General features: G+C 37.2%; 2 protein-coding genes across 5 annotated transcripts in view; both read left to right on the top strand.

The window, feature by feature from the left end:
- Nucleotides 1–19,618, top strand: part of LOC130156411 (harmonin-like) — a 51,434-nt gene that overhangs the window by 18,115 nt on the left and 13,701 nt on the right. For 3 of the 4 annotated variants that reach the window (XM_056354880.1, XM_056354875.1, XM_056354879.1), the window contains exons 9-15: nt 645–729; nt 1,144–1,203; nt 1,472–1,528; nt 3,341–3,483; nt 4,089–4,154; nt 7,010–7,134; nt 9,729–9,805. In XM_056354880.1, the coding sequence (XP_056210855.1) occupies nt 645–729; nt 1,144–1,203; nt 1,472–1,528; nt 3,341–3,483; nt 4,089–4,154; nt 7,010–7,134; nt 9,729–9,805 (613 nt within the window). The remainder of the gene's footprint in view (nt 1–644; nt 730–1,143; nt 1,204–1,471; nt 1,529–3,340; nt 3,484–4,088; nt 4,155–7,009; nt 7,135–9,728; nt 9,806–19,618) is intronic. The other variant, XM_056354878.1, reaches the window with a different exon arrangement.
- On the top strand, nt 11,822–17,234 carry LOC130156412 (harmonin-like). Its single transcript, XM_056354881.1, has 3 exons — nt 11,822–12,793; nt 13,168–13,284; nt 15,419–17,234. The coding sequence occupies exons 1-3, from the start codon at nt 12,707–12,709 to the stop codon at nt 15,683–15,685; spliced, it is 471 nt and encodes a 156-aa protein (XP_056210856.1). The 5' UTR covers nt 11,822–12,706; the 3' UTR covers nt 15,686–17,234.

The raw sequence follows: 19,618 nt of genomic DNA, 5'->3' as shown, positions 1-19,618 counted from the left end.
GCGTAAGTGTTCTTTCGTATTATTTGCAAGATCTAAAGGTTTTTTTTAAAAAAATATTATTTACAGACCTGGAGGGAACATTCAACATTACCTGCTGGATATGTTAGCTACAAAAATTATTCCCGTGTCTGGGCACAGCTTAGATTGCCACTTAAAGTTTCCAGGCTAGATGTTGGCCCCCAGTTGAAATGTATTTCTTGCTTCTAATAAATAATTCTGAAAAATAACATTGTTTTATATGTATAGTGTACCACAGTTCAGTGAGTAAATATTCAAGCAATTAGTAATTACTCATTGTCACATGCTTGCTGTTGAATGTCATTAGTGTTCCAGTCCCTTGTACTGACCTACAGTGTCTACTGTATTAGTGTGAACATCTGAAGTAAAAACCAGGAGCTTGAATATTTTTCTTTTAGCTTTTTCTTAAATCACAGTTTAGTGGTCTAAAGGATACAGAAGTAGGATGATAAACATTGAGTGTGTACTGGCAGATTTCAGTGTTTGTTTCAAATTAGGCTAATACCACCAAAATATTTTTTAGTCAGAAATAAATTATGAGAAAACAACTAAGACATCTTACTGTATTACAGTCTATTATTCCACAAATATTGTCCTATGAATGTTTGTTTTTTGTATTACACCAGTATATCCAGTGGTCCAACACAAAAACCAGGCATTTTTATCAGCAATGTTAAGCCGGGCTCTCTTTCATCAGAGGTGGGCTTAGAGGTAAGTATGCCACCTTCCAAGGTAGGTACCACATGGAAATCTGGTTTGGTATTTCCTACTTCAAGGATTCTGGATCACTGAAGTCACTAGCTTTGGGTTTTTTTTTCCATGGGAGAGAAATACATTGTGGTTACATTTAAAATGATGTGAGTTTCTTAAATTTTAGCAATATGAGAGTGCCCACCTGGGTCAAACCAACAGTCCATCAAGCTCAGTATTCGGTCTCAAACAGTGGCAGTAGAAAATGTTAATATAGGAAAATGTGCAAGCCTGGCCAGTTTCCAGCCTGTTCCCTTTGTACGCTGCCTGTACCTATGATTATTGTATTAAGAATGTTAGAGAGTATATCTCTGTTTTCATTTAATAAATGTGCTAATCTAGTGTCTGTACTAAAATTTGGTTTAACTCCTCTAGGTTGGTGATCAGATTGTTGAGGTGAATGGAGTGGACTTTTCTAATGTGGATCATAAAGAGGTAAGATCAAGTTTTCCTAGTTCCCTGAACTTGTACTTGTCAGCTTATTACACATCTATCTGATTTTTCTGGCTGCAAAAAATGTGTTTTGATACCAGGCTACTTAACCAAAGAGGTTGTGTATTGAACATGGGAATTTGGAGATGGGAATACCTACTACCCTGTTTGGTTCAGGCAGGTCTTCTGGAAATTCCAGCCTTTACAACCAGCATCTTTCATCCTTTTATGACTTAATTTGGACTGACTTTTGTTTTGTTTTAATTTGCAGGCTGTTGGAGTGCTCAAAAGTAGTCGTACTTTGACTATCTCTGTGGTAGCAGGCGCTGTAAGTATATTTATAAAAGCAGAACATTTTGTGAAAATTACTGTGGGCAAATTCATGGCAAAAATAAATAGAAAAGAAGTAAAGCTGTATTTTTTTATAATGTCTGTACCGCTAAATTCTGTTAAACCAGGGCAGTACTGAGTGGCTATTGATTATTTCATTGGTAACTATCAATGGTATTCTCAAAAAAAAACAGTTTCAGTGCAAAACCATTTCCTTGACCAGGAATGGCAGTTAAGTTTATTGTAATGGTTTCTCACGTTTGAGAGCTTCTGTTCTAATACATAGCTGCTTCTGCTGAAACGGGGAAAGTGAATTGGATTGGAATCAATTAATTTTTCGTCCTGTGTAGCTGATGTCTTAGTTTTATTCCAGATTAATCCCCTGTGTAACTGTTTATCTGATCTCTTTAGCGTATCAACACATTGAAAACTGTTCAGTTTTCCATTTCCACTGTTTTGTGGAACAGAACTACATGCCTTTGGGGCCTAATCTAAAGCCAGCTTGAAATTAATTGAATCTTCCCACTGGCATCAGTTGACTTCCAATAAATGTTTTAATGTTTTGACTGCTTTAGTCCTTATTGTAAAATATATGGTTATGTACAAAAGGATACTCAAGTTCCATAGACTAATCAAAGATGGTATTTTCTGATTTCCTTGCAACTGAATTAAATAGGGAAAACAAGATTTAATAAATCATTTAAGCTACTTCCTCAGGGCTCATGTATACTGTGTAGCTATATTAAGGGATTCATGGTTTAATTAAACTAATCTAACAAAAGATACACTTGTCCAAAGGCGTTGTAGACATTGTATAAATAAATGCTCCAGACTACTTGATTAAGCTCCAGGAGCTCAACATCCTAAGGACTTAGTTTCAACACCCAGATATGTTACCAACGGTTAGAAAAGATGGGATCTACTCCAGCATGTACCACTGGGGCTGCATCCTTGAAATGGTGAATTGTTGCTTGGAACAGTTCTGCTCCACCCTTGACCTCGCATGTGTCTCCTTTCCTCAGTACACATCTTTGTACTGAAAAAGACATTGCAAAAGGAAACAGCTTCTCTACTCCTGTTTTTTTGGTCAGCAGAGATCATGGTGCAAAGGTATTCTTCACTGCCAGGTTTTGTTCTAGCTGTCTACTTGAGCCTTAGAGACATGAAAAATCCTGTCTTCTAATTAATATGAGATTTTAATTTCAGTAATGAAACTTAGATAAATGTTATCAAAGTGTTTGACAGATAGCACCATGGGAATATCTTTCTTGAGTAGAAAATAGTGCTCGTGTCTTAACTGTAAAGGAAATGAAACAGGAACAAAACCAACTGAAACTTATTAACTATGTAACCTTTTGGCAATGTATGTTCCCTGAATGGTGGTACATTTCCACAGCAGCCAGGCACAAGGGCATTAAAATGCAGTAACTGTGTAGTTGTCTTCCACACTGGGATTCATTCAGTGTGCTGTTCTCTAGCATTGTGTTGCTCAGATTTCAAGAGACAGTAATGTGGAGGTTTTTCTGGGTGACACACTGAGCATGTCTTTGGCATGACCCCTACACTGTTGTTGCTGACTTCAGTAGTTGCATGCCTCTTCTGAGGTGTTTGGTACGTAATAACTTTGAGACTGAAACTGGAGTAGCTCTTTGGAATTAAGTGGTCAGATCTTTCAGAAAGCATTGCTCAGAAAAAGTGATGCGAGGAGATGGCAGGTGTGCTAGTATGTAAGCTGTTCTGAATTATTTCCTAGAAGAACTACATTCATGAGACTTCCCACAACTGATTTGGGTGGTGATTGTGATTGCAGGGAAAGGAGCTGTTCATGACTGAAGAAGAAAGGCAGAGAGAAGCACGTCTCCGTGAGCAAGAACGCCAGGAGTTAATGCATCAGAAGCGACTGGCGCTGGAGACTAACAAAATCATCAAAGAGCAGCAAGAGAAAGAGAGATTGTAAGGACCCTGTATAGGACAGTCAGAAAAATTTAGCTTGGATTGGGAAAGGGCGTGGAAGACAGAAGCAACCATGAGAAGATTCCCAAGTTAGATTAACTTAATTTTGCTATTGCAGTCTCTGATCATGAATTCTTATCCTGAGGTGCTCTTGATGTTCTGAGTTTTTGAAGCTGATAGCATTCAAATATGTCTTGAGTAGAAGGGTCACTTAGTTCCCCAACTGTTATAACCCTATGATTCAGTATGATACTAGTTATTCTCCTGATGCCATTCCCTAATCCTTTATTTTTAGCAGCACAGTTAGAAATTTTATACTATTACAATACTACGCTATGGAACTGCCTCAGAAGGAGATAGCGACTTAGAGTTAAATGGTGATATGCTCTTATTATCCACATGGTCATGAACGTCCTCAGGGTTCCTGCACAAGTGTGTTGAACCCTTGGTATTGTAAAGATGACTTCTTAAAAGGAGCATTTTCCCCCAATGCAGATGTATTTACTCTCTATGTCTTTTACTAACGATATGGTGACACACTTTGTGGAAGTTCTTACTCGGAAAATACTATTTTTATCATGGTGTCCTGATTCTTCTTATTGTAGAAGAAAACTGGAGATTTCCCAGAAGGCTGCAGAGGAAGAAGAGAGATATCGAAGAGAAATAGAGCAGTAAGTAAAAACCTTACATCAGCAATATGCTGCCTGAAAAAAGGGTCCCTGTATATTAGATCTGGCTGAAAACATTATGCATGTTCTTTTCTAATAAAATCATATAATATTTCCATTTAGCTAAATGTAAGTTTGATGTATGTAAGTACACCGCAGTTATAGAATAGGAAACTGCGCTGAAAATCAGCAGCTGGAAAACATGAGGGTTATGGTGATAATAAATTCAATGTGAAATTGAAATTGAGTGCTTATTTTAAAAATGATGTATAGACAAACTCAAGATTAAGGAAGTTCGTGTCTCAGAACAGAACTGTTGTCACTAACCACTATGTTTAATGCTAACAGGAAAAAAGAAATGCATAGTGCAAGGAAATGGAACAGGGAGGAAATGGAAGAATGGCTAAAGAGCTGGAAAACACGCTTATATTCAGGGGCTTGATGACATACCCACTTAGCTTATATTTAAAACAAAACAAAAAAAACCAGAAGACAGGGTAGTTTGTTCATGATCTGTAAGAGTGTACAAACTGTGGAATTTAGCAGCCTTTTCAGTCTATCAGACACTTTGCAAAACGAAAGCTATGTAGATTTAGCCTAAAATAAGGACTATGTGATGCTAGTTGTCTTGAATAGAAATGTCAGTCATCATAAATTTTAAGTAGACTTTTCCTTTTCTAAGGAGATAATTAGTTAAATAAAAACTGTGGCACTGAAAGTAGGAGGTTCTATAACTGATTTTATTCAGAAAATCTGATTTTTATTATCACAGTTTATTCTGGTTTTAAAAATGTGTGATTCTAGAAACTAGACATATTCAAAGGTCATGTAATAAAGTCAGTACTATAAATGTAATTTAAGAATTTTTTTACATTTGGAACTTGAAAATTAACATGTTGTCACAGTAATTAAGTTCCCTTCTAAATGATGTTGCAAAATTGCACTAAAGATAATGTGAAATTGCACATCAGTTTGATGCAGCCTTTTAGAGCTAAGATTGACCCTGAAGTATTCAGCTTTGCAGCTTTGACATCTTAAACAGTTTTTAATTCATTTCATATTTCAATGTACCTGTATTAGCTAAAATTCTCTGATGGAAAAAGCACAGGAATTTCTTAACCTGCAAGGTGCAAAAAGGAATATATTTCACAGCTGTCACAAAAGAAATAAAATATCTCCTGACAGTCCTGCGGTGGACTCTATCTCAGTGTGTAGATGAGTGCTCACCCATTTTCCTTTTCTAATTCCTTATTCTTTAAGGATTATTATTATTCCATGTTCTTTATTGTGGTATACTGTAGAAATTCCTGCAATAGCCATGGAAAGCTGCTATCAAAGTAGACTATCGCAGGTGAAGAATGATTCTGTTCTCCAAATACAGATTGCCTGTCTGTTATAATAGATGTTTGATATCTGCAGTATCCTCCTGAACTAAGTGTATCTGTACTTTCATGATTAGGCTGCCTTGAGGGCTGCTCATTGTGAGGTCTACTATGTCTTTGTACTTCCTTGCATAATTTCCAAGTGCAGCTCAGGCACTTGTTAAACTTTTCCATATTACAATCCAAACTGTTAAGTTAGTGTCTATCTCCTTGGTGTAGAGAAGGGAGGATGGTAGTCTATGAATGTATATTTAAAGCTTAGATTAAATGAGCAATTGGAGGCAGGCAGTTCCACTAAATATAATGCTTTCTTGTATGAACAATTTGTGAGGACGACCCTTTCCTCCGTTTTTAAAATCCTTTCTGCAGGAATTCCTTGTATAATTCACCATGCCCTTTATTAGTATCCTGCATACACTTTAGGAAGAAAATTCTAATGTGCCTAAATGGCAGATTCTTAACTCTGTGTACTTCAGGCTACATTGTAACACACCCCACCCTTATTTTTTTTTCCTTTTTTTACATTAAAATGAAATTTTAATGAATTTTTTTTTTTAGTTTACCTTAGCTAATTTAAAGATGCAAAAGATAATGCAAGTATAAATAACATCGTATATATCTAAGACCTGGTAAACCTCTGCACCATGTATCAGTTCACCAGTTCAAGGCAGCCTACGGCCAAGAATAGACCTTGGATCACTTAAAGGCACCATATATGAGCTACAAGCTATGAAGTTATATGGCAGTTCTCTTGTGACCTTGGGATTAGCTGAATTTTCCTTCATAATGTCCTTTTTTTTGATCATGGTGCCTTCTAGGTCATTTGCTTGTTTTACAAAGCGTGACAATTTTGTAAATTATTTTCTTTTTTTCCTAGAATACTGAATTTATGTGGTTTGTGTCTCAACACTATTTAGCTGCTTTTGGGAAGAGTCACTTGTTAGTGTAACCCATAACTATGTGTTTAGGAAGCAATCATCAAAATGGAGATAAGATGTAGAAATAAGACGCGCACTTTTTAGGTATATTTTGCCATTGTAACATCTGATTTAGGCATTTGGTAGATGTTCTGCCACTTTGTATTTTAGTGAAAACTTTTTTTCTATATAGATACTCTCCAGTTCTAAAAATGACTCTGTAAGAGATGGTTTTTGGCTTCAGCTAAGATGACGGCCAGTATTGTAGTGTATCACTCCAGGCTTAGTATCTGTGCAGGTGTTTATATGACTGGCCTTAGAAATCTCAATATTAAATATTTTGCTCAGTTACATTGTATTTTAAAAATTATCTTAGTAGCTTAGTAAATGAAACTTAGGTTGATGGAAGGAATTCAGTTTGGGGAAAGAGGCAGTTTCTTATGCTTTGATATAAAGAGAAAAATGCAGACATGCTGAACACTAAATAATTGTAATGAATTTATATTGATACTGCTGGTTTTATATTCAAGAGTTCCTAGCTGCGTTTTTTTCCCTACAGGATAACAGCAGAGGAAGAGAAATTTAAAAAGGAATGGGAAGAAGACTGGGGTCCTAAAGAACCTCCCAAATCTCTAAAAACTGTAACTGCAGAAGTGCACTCTGCCCCTCGTTCCAAAAACAAAAGTAAGTAAGCAATTTTGATCTGCTTCCTAGGGAAAGTATGTTACAGACACATCACTGAGCTGTATGGAATATATAACCAATTTGTGCCCAAGGTAAGCGAGTTATCACTTGGTTATTTTCATGCTGAATGCGTATGGTAGATTAAATAGCTCTTACTTAACTAGCTTACAAACTCTATGTCCACTCAACCAGTCATGGGTTTTTTTAAGAAGCAGCAGCCACAGGAAAAAGAAAAAAAAAAATAAAGCTCACTAAGAAATTGTCTGAATTATCAGCCTCTTTAGCTTGGGGTTTTGATGCATGGCTTTCGATGTTGTTTCTGTTCAGTGTTTTGCCTGTCAGCCTTTTCACAGAGCAGTTCTTGCATCAGTAGACTTGAGCTGATTTCCACTATATGCCCAAATGGAAGTAGTGCTGCATTTTTTATGTGATATGTCTATGTGGATAAGCTGATATTCAAATATAAGGTGTTATACATATGAGTGCTTTCATCTCAATGAAGAAAATATTATTTATAGTAATAAATACATTAAACAAATGCCCATGCATTTTGTTAACTGGCTTTTGTTACTTCTCTAAATAAAGGTATGAAGAAGGGGCAAAAGTTTTTGTGGTTTTGCTTTTATTTGGAATTAGCTTTGAGCTTTCTGAAATAATCATATCAGCAAATAATTTTACATTATTTTTGTATTTAAGAAGACATCTGGGGAGGTGAATTGTCTGAAGGTAGAAAACTAGTACTAGATTTGCAGTCTCATTTGGAGTGAATGAATGCACTTTGTACTGTTCCTGTTGTTACTTTTTTTTCTTCTCCCTTATTCTAAAGCATTGTATTATGGAGGGTGAGGATTATTGTTTTGAGTATTTTTTTCTTCTTCCCTCTAACTAAAAAAGATAGATATGAAATCCCTGCTTTGGCTTGGAGGAAATAAATTCAATGTTTAGTTTGCAGAAAAATCTAAATATCTTTTCCCTCATCTCTTCAGCACGACTTCAGTCCTTCCTTACTTTGACAGTCTTTGGGAGTGTGTTGAGGCTCCCTTGCTTCTATTCCATGAGGAAGAGTGAACAACTTAATATACTGAATGTCATAAAAAATGCAACAGAATTTATTGTTGCAAAACAGTGAGAAATGAAACAAAAAAGAGAAAAATCAAAGATTCTTAAGATTCAGTGACTCTTTTTATGTGTTTCTCCTAGATCTTCTGGCAAATCTGTTTCTTGCCAGCATGTCTTCCACATCTAATTTATTCCTTCTCAGGCTAAAGTTTTCCACATCATTTTTCTGCATATAACTTTCTCCAGTTCATGTTCTTTTGACAATTATCTTGAAATGGTGATGGTATGATGATGTTTACAACTGGTGCAAAAATAATCTTGCATGCTGACAGCTTGGGTAGCAAAGCATGTAAGCATGTACTAATTAAAAGCCTGCAACTGGAACTTTGGATTCAACTCCTAGTGACCTAATTGTGAGAAAGCTAGGCACTTTTCTAAGAATTTGCAAAATTCAGTCATCTGTCCATGAGTTGTTTTGTGTAGTAGCAGATCTGTTAAAATCTCAAATAGACAATCTGTCAGAGTGGAAAAAATCCTGCTTTCTCAAATGTGGATTACCTGTAGATTTTTGAACACCTTTTCCTTACTTTTTGTTTTTTATATTCCCCTCCTACTGTGATTTTCCTGTTCCCCTCCTACTATGATTTTCCTTACTGAATCTATTTCTTTTTCCTCCTTTGTCCTCCTTTTTCCTGTCTTTTTCCTCATGTCATCCATTGCAGCACATCTTTCATATACAGACTGTAGTCTGCACAGACTGAAAATTGATTTGATATCATTGGGCAATCTGCTTCAGAATTAGTCGAGAGACTGAGGAGGTACTGTTTGTACACTGCAACTTTTCCGTGAAGAGTTTTCCTGAAGTGTAAGTCAGACTTAGTTGTCCAAAGGAATTTAAGATGCTTGGAGCTTAATTGGCAGCTAAGAAGCTAAATTGGAAGCTCCAGGTAGTATGTGAAGAGTGTATTAGAATGGTATTAGATGAAGGAAAAAGTAGAAAGTGCTTGTTGCCTATCCTAAGGGAGACCTGTGTCAGTTCCTAACCTGATTGCATTATTTTTTTTGTGACTTTGGGGAAGTCATTTAACTTTTCATGGATGAGAAACTGAGATGGGAAATATTTTTTCCTGCAGCCATCTTCTATCCCTTTAGTTTCATGATTCTTCAGGATAGCGTTTCCTCTGTGTAGCATTTATCCCAGTGACAGTGCAGTAGAAGGCTGATACTTATTTTTGAAGCCAAGATACCCCAAAACTGTTGATGATACAGGAAGTCACCACCTCTGCAGGCTTCCCTTCACAGCAGAACAGACTAATTGGCCACGTGCAGATCCTAACTGCTCTTTAGGGTTGGAGGAGTTGGAAATGGATTTGATTTAAGCAGGTCCTCACTTTTTTTCAATTATGCGGAAGGATAGCCCATTGCTAACTTCTTTTAATTTCATGGAAACTTCTAGTCGCACATTGCTGATCTCTCTTTCATGAGAACCTCTGTCACTTCTATCTCCTCACTCCTTTCCTCCTTTGTTTCTCTAGTAGATTTAAAGGGAGTTGCACATGACCAACTTGAAACAGATGACATGGATGAAGTGATCATGAAGCAGGACAAACAGGTTTGCGGCTCAGCCTTAACTTCCTATCCTGATTCAAATTCTTCCTGTGTTTCACTTCCTCCTGACAGTCAGTCTTGACACTGAACTGATCATTTGGGTTTGCTAGGGCAACATACGTGGTCCTTGGGTAAATGATGAAAGGTCGTGACACTGTTGCTGTCATTGCTTTCTAAAGATACCTTGATACAAATAAAATATATCAATCCTACAGAAAGATGGATTATAGAGAGTAGTGTGTGTTATCAGTGTTTCTTACGTAAAATTATGGTAACAGATTCTTTTGTATGTTTTCACTTAGCAATGTGGTTTTTAATATTTATGCACTTGGCTTGAAATATTTTATCCTAGGAAACAGAGCTTTTCTTGTCGCCGCAAACACCACTGTGTTCTGCCACAAGCTTGAATGAGTTTGAATACCTGTTTCATTTTAAGAATGATTGTTAAAATTAGTATAAGGTAGGACTCTGACCATAGAAATCTTAGCAGTACGTATGGCTGTATGGTTTTGTATGAAGATTACTTGTTGCATTTGCTTTATTTAACATAAAATGTATATCAATAATATATGGGTAACATGACTAAATGTATTAGCACAATTGATCAAGAAGTTGTCTAAGAATTTGTCAAGTAATACCGAACCTATGGTGTTGCACCTTCAGATACATGTAACTGACTACAATTTATCAGCCTGGATGGATCTGAATCCGAACAAGTCCTTGACTTTTCTGAAAAAAAACTACTTTTCCTTTACCTTTTGTAGCTTTTGGATGGTTTTATCGATATGAAGGAAAATTTCCCACAATCCGCAAGGTACAAGGTTTGATACGTAAATTTGCTGTGCATTTTAATTTTTTTTCTTGTTCTCTGTTATGATTAGACATTCTTTATAGTCAAATGTTTCTTTTAATGTGTGAAAAATTTAAGGTGTTTGAGGTGCATCTGCCTAGGAGTTTGTCCTTTGGAATACTCTGGACTTTTCAATTCTGTCAGCTGCAGCGGGAATTGTATGTCGATACTTTGCAGAAGCTGTTCAGTACAGGTGGGCAGCACGTGTCTGTGTTTTCCAAAAGTCCTCAGAATAATGTATTAAAAGGTACAGAGACAAAAACTGAATGGGAACCAAGTATGCAGTTCCCAGTTGCACCTTTGCAAATCTCCCAGTAAGGAGTGCTGAAGGCAAAAGGCTTTTAGGCATGTATGTGACAGAATGAGCAAAAAAACCCTGAAAAACTTTAAGCTTGATAGAGTAGTTTTATATCTGTAGAGCTGCGGCTTAAGTGTTGCAATTTCAAATGATAAGCATTTCAAATAATACTTTATTCCTGCTGTTGTTTTATTCTCTTTCTTTCAGTGTATGTTAGCCGTATTATAGGGGTTTTGTGGCTTTGTTTTGTGTGTTGTGGTGGTGGGGGTTTTGTGTGATGGCTGCTAGTACTTAACTGGGGTAGAAGCATCAAGAAGAGTTCATATGTCTCATCTGAGAACTCAGGGTGCCTGAGGAGGTCGGGGTTGTTGCAGGTTGACTTGCCAGATGTTACGTTTAGTAGACAGTATTAAATGTGTCTTCTAATTTGTTAGAGGATAAGATAACATGAGCAGTTTTTAAGGTAAAAAATAATTAGTCCTGAATAAAGCATACCAACAGAATTATATTAATGTTAAATTATTAGCATGAAAAGCTAGATTTAAGCTTTTTTTATTTGTCTCCAAAAACTATTCATTAAAAAAAAAAAATAATTCCCACCACCACTTAACCATGAAGCAATAGACAACATCCCACTGAACTCAGCAGTACTTTGATCAATTAACTGCTTGACTGGGAGAACTGGCTTTCGTAGCTGCCAGGGGAAATATCTGTTTTCCAAGGCTTTATTATCAATATTAAATGTAAAAGCTTGAAGGAAGATGTTTAATACTATTTAGGTGAAGCATGTTCATGCTTTGAATTCCCAAAACCACCATGAAATGGCAATAGCTGATAAAAATGAGCAGACCAAAATCCAACGTGAAGCATAGTCTCCCTGGGCACTGGTAGTACTTGACAATAAGTGGCCAGCTGCTCCTTCTTTTTACTTTTTCCATAAGTAAAAGGAGGAGATGAGCTTTCCAATATGAACTAGGCCCTACCAGTACAAGCAGGAGAGGGTAGCAGAAATGTGACATCACTAAAGTAGAAATGAGCAGGGTGTAAAATTTTAGAATTGCTTTGTGCTGTATTAGTTCACTCATGTGACTAGATTTTATCCAGTGTTGGTAGGAGCTATTTGGTCTTCGTGATGCAGTGTTCTTTCCTGGGAGCAACTCCGTTTCTGTACTGATCTAAGCTTTTTCATTACAATTGCTTATTTCGGTTATATTAAGGCATGTGATGCTGGTTCTAGGACATAGGCATGAAGATGTTTTATGCATAGAATATTCACATCTACCTATACATGAGCATCTGTCACCTGAAAGCAGTTGGTCTTCTATTTATATAAAAATGCTAGAAAGAGAAGTGGCAAATCAAGACCTACCCAAAACTTGTCTAAATATTCAAAGTGGGCCGGTGTGCCCTAATAATGTAACTTTGCAGAGGAGCAAAAATGTTGAACTGTCTAATCTTGTCCAACTTATGTGACTGTGCAGAGGCCCTCCAAATAAGGCTTCATTTCCTACAAGTTGCTGGGGAAATGGACTTTAGATAGTCTTTTAGAAGACCACCCCGTACTTGCATAGACTGTAATTAAATTTTCAAGGCAGGCACTCATGTACTGAGCTTGAGGTTTGCAATGTTTGTAGCTGATGTAAAAATCTGTTTAACTAAAAAAGAAAAACAAAATCATCAAAACTTCCCAGAAAGGGAAAGAGCAAAAGAAGTCAAAAAGTGACAGTCTGTGTGAACAGAAGAAGAATAAAAAGGAAATGGAGTTTGAGCAAAAACTTGCCAAAGAGAAAGAAGGCATGTTGGAGAAAGAAAAACAACTGAAGATAAATCGTCTCGTGCAAGAGGTATGTTGTCTTCTCCTATCAAGTGCAAAATTATATTGAAAAAGTGAGCTGAATCTTTAGTGGAATTTTCTTAGCAAGACACTTGTTTAATTATGTCAAAGACAATGAAGTTTAAAAAATTGCTGTTTCACTGGAAAACTCTGTTCCCATGTTAGCTTGTTTCTACAGTCAGGTTTTGCCCAAATGAAGATACTTTTGCAGTTAATGAGTGTCGATGTGTAGTGATGAATTTATTGAAAGACAGCAACATAGGAAATCATTCTCAAGCTTAATTAGTTTTAAAGCTAGTTTAAATGGCATTTCATACTTTTGAAACATATTTATATTGTAACTATACCTAGAACTTTTTTTCATGCACTGATGTTATGGTTAAGGTATCTGAGACGGAACGAGAAGATCTGGAAGAATCAGAAAAGGTGCAGCACTGGGTGGAAAGACTTTGTCAGACACGTTTAGAACAGATTTCCTCTGTGGAGAATGAGTCTCCTGAGGTAAAATTCTGGCTTCTCCATATACTGCATGATCTCTAAATAACTCACTAGTCTCCTAAAAGTAACAGGTGCTTGCAGAGAAAAATCTGTCTTGATCTTTCCCTTAAAGCCTTCATTCTTGGAGGGGGGAAAAAAAGTCAGTAATTGTTGAATTACATTCTATAGCACTTTCTGTTCCAGTATTTTACAGAGGTTTTTTTTTTACTATTTTAACGAACTGGCTTTATTTTGTCCTTTTAAAGTATATTGGCGCTGCAAAATTTTATTGGCTCATGAGCTGTTTGGGCTAGGTGGGACATACTACCAAGAAAAAAGCCTGAGACTAGAATACCCAGCCATATTTTTTAGTACCCCATGAAAATAAAAACATAATTGACAATGAGCTCTTGGATGCTTCCTTGTATTGCATGGAATAAAGGTACAGGTTAAGAAAACGTAAGAAACTCCCAAAGAATAGGGTTTGGTTTTGTATTATTAATTGTCCCCTTAAATGAAGGGAGTTGAAGATAGCGATTGTGCCTTAGAGCCTGATGGTTCTAGATGTGGAGTGAGGCTTTCCCACCGTCCTGCTGCTTTGGCTCTCTTCCAAGCACAGCTGCTTTCAAGAGGAACACTGCAATCTGCTGAACTCCCATGGGATCCCCGAGAAATTGCAGCCACAAAGGGGACCCTTGGGGAATGGTCTCGCATGCATTTCCTCCGGGTCAGTGTGGAGCAGCTCTGAAAAAGGCAGCTGGCCTTTTCTTCCTGGCCGCAGGTTCAGACCCGTGTGGCTCTTCGGTGCAGGTCTCTAGGACAGTGAAATGATTATGCTGAGTTTTCTCTTGCTACATTAAGTTGGCTGCCTGTGTTCTGCAGGATCTTTGTCCCACTTACTTTGTAAAGTGAGAGGGTATGTTACAGATTAAAATCACTGTTCTGTTTCCAGAACTCTACCCTTATTTAAGACAAGCATTCTGTGCTGTATTTGCTCCATCAATTCTTCTATTACATTATACATAAATATACTACTACAATTCTTTTACAAAACTACCCAAGCAGTTAAACTTGTACAAAATGCAAAACCAGAACGCTGCTGGGGGATAGGTACAGCTGAACAACATTCAGGTACTACAGGCTTGAACTGTTACTTGGGTACAAGAGCAGTCAAGATCTCTTGACCTCTGTCAAAGAAATACCTATTTTTTAGTACCAAGGGGGGGGAGTATGGCAGATAAGGAGATCCCAAAGAATGTCTACAGAGATACCCGCTCAAAGGAAGTGTTGTTATATTAGACTGATGCATGTGTCTGTAAGACAGCTCATGCCTCAGCTGAGCCTACAAAATGGCTAAACACAAGAGTATCAACTGGATTGTCTTAAGTACATCAGTTCGAGCACTGGTAAAAGAAACATTAGCAATTCTAGCAGCAAATGTAGAATCCTTCACATATAGAAACTTACTTTTTGGGTGAGCTGCTTAGTTCGAACTCTGGAATTTGTTAGCCCCACAATGCATCTGGTGTTGATAAGCAGAAATTAGGAAGTCCAGAACCTCCTGAGGATCTGAATTTCATAGCACTTGAAAATTTTTGCTAGCTGTGTAAGCTTACTTCCAGCTCTTGTATTAATGTCTGGTTATGTTTACACCAGACTTTAGCCCCTTTCCCTTTTTTAATAGCATGGAATTTCAGGGCCTATCTTCAATTACTTTCTCTTTATATAATCACCTTTGCAAGGAGCGATTCTTGCTTTCTCTTCACAAGACTTGGAGGCAAGAGTTCTGTGATCTGTCCTGTCCTATGGTTTTACCTTCTGAAGTCTCCATGCAGTTAGGTGGGGTTTTTATGTGTTTGCTTTTTGGTTTTGGATGGGGGGTGGTGGTGGTGGTGTTTTCGTTTGGTTTTTTTTTTGTGTCATTCCCCCTGCCCCAACAGCCAAGGCTGCTGTCACAACACTTCTTGGGAATCCCAGGGAGTGCTTTTAAAAAGGCTTTTAGAGAAAAAGTGTATGTATATTCTGTGCGGGACAAGCCCAGAGCTTCCTGTGCAGGAGCAGTTAGGCTGAGCAATGTTTTAGGATTTGCCATTTATTTCTTCAGAGCTGTTGCAGGCAGATGAACTGTTAAGGCAGATTTCTGTTCTGTTGCACATAGCTGGCAAGTGGACGTCCTTCTGCTTCTCCTTCTGCCACATCAATGCGGCGTTTTGCTGGTGGCCTGCAGCTTCATACCACAGATCTTGATGATATAAACTTAGATGAAGTTGACAAGCCTAAACAACGTGTGGCACCGCCTCCACTACCCCCACCCCCCCCCACTGTTACTCCAGCATCATCAGCTCATGCACTTCCTACATCAAATGTTCCACTTTCAAGAGGTCCAGCCCTGGCAGTAACACCAGCTTCCCAGGTGACCTCATGATCTGTTTGGATGCATGCACCTTTACCATTCCCCTGCCTGGCCTCCCTGCCCTGCTCCATCACCCACTTTATCCACTGGATCTACCCATCTGTCATATGCAATGTTAAAAAAAGGAATGAGGTAGTTTTGTAGTACTGAATGCAGTCTAGAAGTACTTTTTATTTTATTTTATTTTACATTTAAGTCAAGAGGTTTTGCTTTCTCCTCCCTACACACATAATCCTACCACATGCAGGTATCTAGGGCAGAATGTATCAGTTAAAAAGACAATTTGGACTTGAGTGTTTAAACATACATTAAAAATAAGCAATGGCAACAGCAGATTTAAGTCATAGTTAAATTTAAGAAAAATATTTGTGCAGTGAAAATGACTTGTGAAAGTGTTTGAAATATGTCATCAAATTGCTTTGTTAGGTGGACAAAGAAAATTAGCTTAAAATCAGAAAGTCAAACTTTTAAAACATCAACACTGTATAAATTACCAGTAAAATACTTATAAATGAGCAAGAGCTGGTAATCAGGTTTGACTTTTTTAGCCCACCCGAGTTCAAGATTTCTTTGAGAAAACATTCTGACTTTATCCTTCTTTCAATCTCAGTCCAAAAGATGATCAAATGTAAGAAGTCTTGTGCCACAGCTCACCTGAGAAGTGGCAGCTGTTTCACCATAATTATCTTTGCTGAGCCCTGTATGGGATTAGTGTACTCGTTTTTGTGGCAGAAGGTTGTGTGTTTCAAACAGCAGAAGAGGATTCCGTATGGTCATTTCTTTCCTATTCATTTTTCTGCATGGATTGACTGACTGCATTGTTGGTGTTCATTTTTTTTGCATGTTTACTTGGAAATACTAGGCTTTGCCTTTGCATGATTCTGGTTGGAGTGGGAAAGGATATGCAAGTTAATCACTTCTTGGGGGGGACTGGCAGATTATATCTAACATGAATAATTGCCCTAATGTGAACTATGACTCTCTTCTTATAAACTTAAGTAGACCTGTGATAGTGCTCGATCTATGTGGTTTGTATGTTTGAAGTGTCAAGAATATGCTAGATCCACTGAAATGGAGATGTCAGATGTTCTTATACGTAACAGGTTTTCCAAGTTACTTGCAAAATAAAAATGATGTAAAATGACACAAGTGTACAAAATACTAGCATTCAGAGGAGAAATACGTTCTCCTAATGTTAATAGAAATATTCAGATAGAAGAAGAAATACAGGAACTGCCATATTGGATCTGACCCCAAACACTTATATTTGTATATGTGTTTCTGGCAGTTTTTCATTGCTAGATATGTTAAAGAGGTTAATAATTCAGGAAAAATACATCTGGTAACAACAACAACGATGTAGCCTTCAAAAATAAGTCGGTTTTCACTGAATATAATTAGTGTACGTGAGGAAAGATTAAACTTGTAGCAAAGTATTAATAATGAGCCAAAGCTGCTTTGTTTATACGTAGATAACTCAGTATTCCTGCTGTGGCTTCAGAAATGGAAGAAAAAGCAGAAGCTGGACAACTTATCCTTGCTGCTTTTTAACAAGTTGGTTTTTAACACCACAGATAAGAAGCAGCAGTGCACTTATTTGACTTCAGTGATTATGCCTGCTAAAACCAAAAAAAAGAGAATTCTTGTCCCACAAGTTTACTTTTCTAATATTACTCAAACTGGTAAATCATCTCTATGTTGCTAAGTGGGATTTTTTTCCTAGATCATTTAAATTCAGCTCGAACAAATACTTGACAAGGAATTAAATCCTGTCAGTTACATTCTTTACAACTAACTATTAAAATACCTGGTATAAATGGATCTGTTTCTCCAAATTATTGCTAGCTGTATGCTTTATATGAACCCAGTACTAAGTCTGCTACTGTTTAGGTTGTAAGAAGCACCTCCCACGTCGGCAAAGTATCTTCTGTGTCAAGCAATCCGCTGGTATGTCGTGTACCATTAATAATGGCTGTAGTTTTATGAACTTCCCATGTAATGCTAATGTCAAGGGTTTGACTCTGCGTGGTTGATTTATTTAAAATTCAGCACTTGCATTCATGTGTGTGGATCCATTGATGTGTTACAAGATACCTAATACCAGGTAGTGGAAGTGACTCTTAGTGGTCTGAGAACTTCATATTTCAACACTTCAGCAACACATGGTCCATGTTTGTGTGTTGTCTGCATGTCACGGAGCACAGACTTTGTTCTTCTGTCAAGACAGACAAAAGGAGCTAGGACCAAACTATATTTTAAATGTAACGGGTTCTAAGAAGTAAGCTTTCTTTTCAGAAGAAACATCTGTTTGATAACTCTTTGCCCTGATTTTGATTAAGTATGGCTGGATGTCAGGTTTCCCCATTCTGAGGCACTGTAGGAAAGACTGTCTGTAAATTGTGCAACTCTAGGAGGAATCATCCAGTTCCAGTGCAACTTAAACGGGTCAATATTTGTGAACCTGCTGATTCTTTTAAGATCAGAAAACTTAACAATACTATGTATTTTGTGGTGTGGAACAATGTTAGCTGAGGGATATCCACAGGGACTTAAAAGATCTGGTTCCAAAACTTTTTTTTTTTTAAATGGGGGCTGGGGAGACAAACGAAAAAAGCCCATGCCCAAAATTCCCCTACCAAGGAAAAAAAAAAAAAGTGGCTTAACCAATTTGCTGGAAGCCATTTAAATAATTTCAGAGGATACAGCTTGTACTATATGAGTGATATCTGGAATATATCACATTTCCTATGAGAAACATTGAAAAAAGTGTGCAGACAGTTGCTGGGATTAAGTCAGAAACTAAACCCATGGGGCTCAGTTTTGAACTCTTTTCTAGAATAAAACTATGATTGACGTCAGTGGGAATTTTGACTAAGTGTACAATGGGGTTAGTACATGCTGCATGATTATGTCTCAGATGTCTCTGGGTATCCACGCTTTGTAGAGTCAAGGGTAGGTAATTAGCGTAACTAACCCTTGCTCTGAAGTCAAGATAAGCTATCTTGAAATTCTCTGTGGAAAGCTGATCGCTGCAGTCCTGGTGAATTTCATCTTACAAGGTCTATTTAGCAATAGATTAGTTAAAATCTCATTTTCAGGTTCACTATGTTCTTACACTCAACTGTAGCATTTTTCTTCCCCCTGTAGTTTCTTATTCAGTTCATTGCCTTTATGGGATAAATGCCAAAAGCAGGGATGAGATTTTTCCATAATCTTGCTAGTGAAGTGAGGAGTTTAGGGAGAAAAGCTACGATTTGGATGCAAGAGAAATTATGTTTTGGTTTGTTGACTTTGTAAGTCTTAGTTAAAATAATTCTGTAAGCCTTTTGTTGTATTAGTGTCATTCAGTGCATTACCATAAACTGTTTGAATTGAAGCGTTCTTGGTGAAATGATGGATTTGCACGAACTACATTATGAATTGTAATTTTCTTTAAATTAACCCCATAGCAACTTGCTCCAAGTCCTCCTACTCAACGACATCCAGGGGTACCAATAGTCTCTAAACCAGTCATGCTGCATCCTGACCCAAACTTTATGGTCAGGCCAACAATTAAATCGGAAGCCCTGGTAAGCCTTTTGACGTTCTTCTTTTCCAGTGCTGTGTTACTGTGGGATTTGTTTATGACTTGTCCTCAAAGAATCAATGCTTGTTTCATTTTTTGCTAACTAAAATTCATGTAGATTTTCAAGTGATCACTAATGGTAAGTACAAAAGTGTATTTTATTCTCCCCCTCCTCCCCATGATCTAAAAGTCACTTGTAGTGACAGTTTTTGTACTGGGGTGCATAATTCCAGCGCAGTGTAGAGCCTTAGACTCTGTAGATCTTATTTTTCATTTATTCACATGCTGGTTTTTATTTCTATAAATTGTGAATTAATCTGACAGAAATGAAATAGTAAAAATTAATTGTACTGTATTTTTCCTATGTAAATGATCATGAA

The sequence above is a fragment of the Falco biarmicus genome, chromosome 10 (assembly GCF_023638135.1).
Source record: "Falco biarmicus isolate bFalBia1 chromosome 10, bFalBia1.pri, whole genome shotgun sequence".
Taxonomy (NCBI): domain Eukaryota; kingdom Metazoa; phylum Chordata; class Aves; order Falconiformes; family Falconidae; genus Falco; species Falco biarmicus.
This window is presented reverse-complemented; position numbering and strand designations above follow the sequence as displayed.